The sequence below is a fragment of the Mytilus californianus genome, unplaced genomic scaffold (assembly GCF_021869535.1).
Source record: "Mytilus californianus isolate M0D057914Y unplaced genomic scaffold, xbMytCali1.0.p SCAF_8, whole genome shotgun sequence".
Lineage (NCBI taxonomy): Eukaryota > Metazoa > Mollusca > Bivalvia > Mytilida > Mytilidae > Mytilus > Mytilus californianus.
The window spans coordinates 75,303,103-75,309,102 of record NW_026262734.1 but is presented as its reverse complement, the minus strand read 5'-3'; the positions used below and the strand labels follow the sequence as shown (position 1 = coordinate 75,309,102).

Here is a 6,000-nt window from a genome sequence, read left to right as displayed (position 1 = left end):
AGGGAAAACACGAAGCACGCACGTCGAACCAAACAAGAGAAAACGAGAAATAAAACGTCGAAACACGAAATTACGTGAAATAAAAAGGCCGAAAACGTTGCACGAAAATAACCCTTTACCACCCTCTAAATAGGTCATACTAGATGTCGACACCTCATATTAGAACTAAAGTAGATGGTCAATTTCGTTTGCTAGGTTAAAGAAATCTTCAACTTGCTCTAATTTGCCTGTGAAGACCATAAAACCGTCATCTCTATTGACAGTGTAATTTGATGTTTTCTCTCCATTGGAACTTATCTAAGATTTTAATGAATAGGACAGACAGATGCAGATCTGTGCATGTTGGTGAAAATATACCACCCATGGGCGCTCCTATAATGTGTTTGTATAACAGTCCATTCAACTCAAATTCATTGTTTCTAAGAATTAATTTAACAAATGCAGTTAAATCTATTTTGTTGAGAATCTTTAAAGTATATTCTCCTGTGTGTCAATTAATTCTAATGCGTTCAATTTCTTCTTAATTATCAATGATCATATTTGTGTACCTTGACGTACATCATCTATAGGCAATAAGAATGCATTCTTTTTTTACCTCGTGTGACTCTATTTTATTGATGGAATCTTTTTATCTCAGTTGAATGTAAAAGTTATGCCTCTTCAATAATGGTTTTATAATTAGATCAAGCATAGATTAATTCTATGGATCAAGTAAAGTATCTCTCGCGGGAGAGTTGCATTTATTGATGATTGGTCGGTAACGAACATTAATGTGTCCTGCTAGCTGACCAGTTCGCAATGCCTCATTACTTACTTCTAGATTAATTTTATGAATTTTTGGAAGAAGGTACATGTGTCCCCCATGTTTTGAATCATTATCATTCTTTAAGAAATTATACGTCTGGGAATCTATTTTTTTCCTCATTGCTTTACTTTTAACACTTCTCTCAACATGCCAAAATTGTAATGGTTTACAATAAAAAGAAAATATTATCTTCCACACACATGACCATGCAAATACTGATATATAATTTCTTATTCAGTTGAATTAATACTTAGAATAAAAAAGTTCTACGGTTCACTATTGTCTTTTTTTTTTTAAAAGCAACTTGTTCGAAACTCTCTGATATTTCCCAGAAAGTTATAGATAAAAACGGAGAGGTTCGAATGAGAGAGGCTGGTCCTCTCCCTTGCAACATACGGGTATCTCAGAGCCAAACAGATAAAGGACAGGAAACCAGTCTATGCTGTCATTCCCTTTAATAATAGCGAAAGTAGTAATTTAAAGAAATTCCAAAAGCAGTGAAGCAAAAGGGTGTTCTGGATTAACAAAATGCGGGAACCAATCATTTTTGTAGTGCAGTTCTTATGTTTAGCGTTTTCAGCCATAGGTATGAAACATACAAAACAAGCTGACAAATGCATGGTATCGCCATTTTAGCGCTCGATAAAGTTATGAATATGAGTAATGACATCTTCGAATGTAGGACAGAAAGTAACAGGACAAAAAGTCCTAGAAAAAAGTCACAGGACAAAAAGTCACAATTCAGTTTTGAGATTATTTTTCTTTGAATAAGAAAACACTAATTTTGAAAAACATGAATTGTATTTTTATTGAATTATTATATATAAAGCAACTTTGTAAACACAATTTATTCTGAAAAAACCCAGAACTGCCAACTATCCCGATTTTGGCGATATCATCCCGATTTTCATGACTTAACCCGAATTCCCATACGGGGATCGTAAAACAAGTCAAAATCCCAATTTTCACAAAATCTACCCGCAATAATTGTAATGGTTACAGATTTTGAAGTTTTTCTGATCAATTTCTGTAAATCTATAATTTTACCTGGCGAAATATTTATGACAAGTTTATGACCCCAAGTTAATCAACCGTCACAATAGGTGTCATAATCTATTGTCACAGGTAATCTGCTTATCCGATGGGTCATAAAGATCCTAAAAATTAATTAATTTGTAAAAAGAATCGATCAGTCGGCATTTCAATTTAAATCAATTTAGCATACGATCACAATTTGCAACGTTTACCGTAGTATCATGACAAAAATGTAATTAACTGAAAGACAAAAACTGTAATGAACTCATTATGAACATCGTTTATCTTGAAATCCGTGAAAATTTTTGTAATCAGACGTGTTTCTGTCCAGTTCTGTTTTAAAATCAACGCCATATTGTATTCACTTCTACTGTGTATAAGCCTCCGCCGAGCACCTTTCAATACAGAGAAAGATAACTCAAATTTTATCCATTTTCTCAATACTGATAACTAACTCAAGATCTTGTTTCCATCCTTCTAACTTTAGGACATTTAGGTTTAGGTCTTTTGAGGCATGGTGGAAAGATAAAAAGGTCTTTGGAGGGGGAAAAGGGAGGTCTTCTATTTGTATCCTTTATTTTATTAGGCCATTTTTCTCTATTCTTCAGTTATTTTGCCAATTAACAAGTACAAGAATCATGCAAATAAAAGAAATCAAGGCTTGTTAGCTCATCAGTATACCAAAAGAAAAAAAAGAAGAGATATGCGACTATTTCAAGAGTATATAACAGTGCACAAAGAAACGCCGCAAAAATGTTAACCCTTAAAAATCTGGTCGCACACTAAATCCCCCATGGGGATTTTCAGAAGTTGGCAGGTCTGAAAACCCAATAATGATCATATAATTGTTAAGAAAACAATTTGTCAAAGTGACTTGGTACTTAAATGGCGTCATGGTGTCAAGAAATATATCCTTTGAATGTTTAAAATTTGATAAATCTTCATTTATCAAGGCTTATGAACGATTTCCTCAACTGTTAAATGAGTATATGAAATATAAGAAATTATTTCAAGAACTTTCTCTTATATATTCAAACAATTCTAAACAAATTATTTGTGACTTTTTGTCAGGACTATCAAATTTGTGACTTTCTGTCCTGTGACTTTCTATCCGTTTACCAAAGTGCACTAGTGTCAGTTAAATATCTTAATGGGCTGGAATCAAGTAATGTACAATTCCAAAACCTCTCCAACATGTTTGGGGATTTGTTTGTGAAATATTCAACAATAAAAAATATTTTTTTTAAGGATATGAGTTATTTTTTCCCATTTATTAGATCAAATTATGTTGCATTCGTACAGGGATTTTACATGTATATAAAGTCCCTGATTCGTAGTAGCCCAAATTTGATGGACTTCAGATACTGTAATTTATGGGGACATATTTGAAGCCTACAAATGTCTGCATAATCTATTGGAATATCGTCTATTCACGGTTATAGTTGATTTCTTCACATGTCAACAAATCAATTACTGTGTTTTTTATCAATTGGATGATCATACAGGGCTTGACATTATTATTTGTCCGATTGTCCGGGACAAGTAGACATAGGCGTCGGACAAGTAGAATCAACATACATGTATCAAACTTTCAAAACTTACAAAAGTTTAAAACATGAACGATTCTTTTATTGATCAGACGAAATCTAAATTCAATTTTTATTCTGGTTTTAAGATGAGTTTATTCATTGATTGACATGCTGTCTGATGGAAGCTATCATATCGAAAGAGATAAATCACAAGTGATTCCGGTCGCCAGAATCACCATTCCCATTCGGGATGATTCCATTGCCGTAAAGTTCATAACATAATTCGACTTGATGTATCATGATGTCTAATGGCTTCATACATATTCAATGTGGTAGAATAATTAGGCTTGATTGCGTGAGATTACTTTTAAAGTTTGGTTAACAATGAATTGTACAAATATAATTATAATTACATGATTATAAGACGGACAGGAAATCTTTACCAATTCATTGGCCTCATTGTAAGAAAATCAGCATTCCATTAATTTAAACCAGTGATTGAGATAATTTATAAGAGCTTTTATATATCATATTAAAATATAGAAACTTTTTCATATAAATAACTTAAATATGACTTTACAGGTGATGAAACAGGCATGAATCTCGGATAAATTTTGTGTTTTTATACGACCGCAAAAATTGGTGGAAGACCTGGATGCTTCATACTTTATATATATAGATGCCTTATGTTATGAAGTTTCCATCAGTCATATGCCCATTGCCCTTGACCTCATTTTCATGGTTCAGTGACTACTTGAAAAAAAGTTAAGATTTTTTTTAATGTTAATTTCTCTCTTTTTATGAGTAATAGGATAACAATATTTAGTATGTGCGTACCTTGCAAGGTCCTAGTGCCTGTCAGACAGTTTTCATCTGACCTCAACCTCATTTCATATATCAGTGAACAAGGTTAAGTTTTCGTGGTCAAGTCCATATCTCAGATACTATACATTGTAAGCAATAGGTCTACTACATGTATATTTGGTGTATGGAATGATTGTAAACACCTGTTCAACTGGCAGGTGTCATCTGACCTTGATCTCATTTTCATGGTTCAGTGGTTAAAGTTAAGTTTTTGTGTTTTGGTCTTTTATTCTTTAATACTACTAGAACACACCCACGACATCCGCGGGTCCGTGACTGAATCAAAGTTTCTAATTATATATAAGCCTTATTTTTCCTGGATTTTTAGTATTTGTATTGTCATCTAATAAAGTCATGCTGATTATAAGATGCACAGTTTTCTCTGCTCTCAAAATCTTTCTGTTTGAACCCGTTGATCTGGAACTTGTTAATTATTGGTAATATTAATTATTTGGAAAACAAAAGGGCCTGGAATGGTGTAATTTTTAATCAACGCCATTGTCCTATATTATTTATATATAAAGTTTGATTCTTTGATTCACCGTTTTTACGTCATGCTGGCTAACAAATTGGAAACTACCTTCGCTGTATATTTTTTTAGTCTGGATTTTTAGTATACGTATTATCATCTTATAAAGTCATGCTGATTAAAATAATATAAACGGAAACTACATGTGCAAATTCCAAATACACCGTTTGGTGGTGCGCCTGACAGAGGCGGAACATACAGATTATGTAATAGGTATCAGGTGACATATACTATTGGTATTGGTATCGGATTCGACCCGGAACTTGTTAATTATTGGTCATATTAATTAAGTGGAAAACAAAAGGGCCTGGAATGGTGTAATTTTTAATCAACACCATTGTCCTATATTAGTTATATATAAAGTTGAATTCTTTGATTCGTCGTTTTTACCCCATGACAGCTAACAAATTAGACCTCGTTATTTTAGTATTATAGATGCTAGAACACACTTGTGAAATTGCGGGCATTTAGAGCGTGGTTGAAAGTATGTAAACTGTAGTAGGATATATTTTTGTAAAAGATTTTATGACTCGAGAACTTCAGGAAAGGTATCAAAAGTCATAGGTACTTGGGGAAAGGACAATTTTTTTTAGCCCTCCCCCTTTTTTCCAAAGTCCGCTATTTTTTGTTTTCTATTAATTTCAATTATTTTGACGTTTTTATAACTAAAGTGTATTTGCTATTTACTATCAATTCCAAGTTGAATATCCACGGCGGTCACTGATATATTATATAGAGACTCTCTATATCAAATGCACTTTATTTATAGTATATTAATGATCATAGTATACAGAAAAAAGCGAAAATAATTGTCCTGTCCCCAAGTACTTATGAAAATTATGTAATTTTAAAACAGTCCTAAACGGAAGTTTTGTCTATGACTTAAAAGTCCGTCCGAAGACGGAAATAATATCTGGACGCCTTTATTTTCGTTTTCCTCCCAAAATAACACAAACAGAATAATCATAAGCGAGGATGACAAATGCGACTATGCATGGTACTTATAGGACACAGAGGCATGATGATTAATTTATTGTGGAAGGAAGAGGAGCGACACACAAAATGAAGTCTTCTCATTTAATAGTATAGATATATGCAATAGGTCAACTATATTTGGTGTATGGAAATATTTTATGATGTACATGTCAGTCTGTCATCTGACCTTGACCTCATTTTCATGGTTCATTGCTCAGTCACTACTTGTTAAGTTTTTATGTTTTGGGCTGTTTTTCTTAAAC

General features: G+C 32.9%; 1 protein-coding gene across 1 annotated transcript in view; it reads left to right on the top strand.

The window, feature by feature from the left end:
• Nucleotides 1–1,206: 1,206 nt before the first annotated feature.
• LOC127712483 (uncharacterized) overlaps nucleotides 1,207–6,000 on the top strand; it is a 108,580-nt gene continuing 103,786 nt past the window's right edge. Inside the window, exon 1 of the mRNA XM_052218946.1 lies at nucleotides 1,207–1,391. Within this exon, the coding sequence (XP_052074906.1) occupies nucleotides 1,334–1,391 (58 nt within the window). The 5' untranslated portion in view covers nucleotides 1,207–1,333. The remainder of the gene's footprint in view (nucleotides 1,392–6,000) is intronic.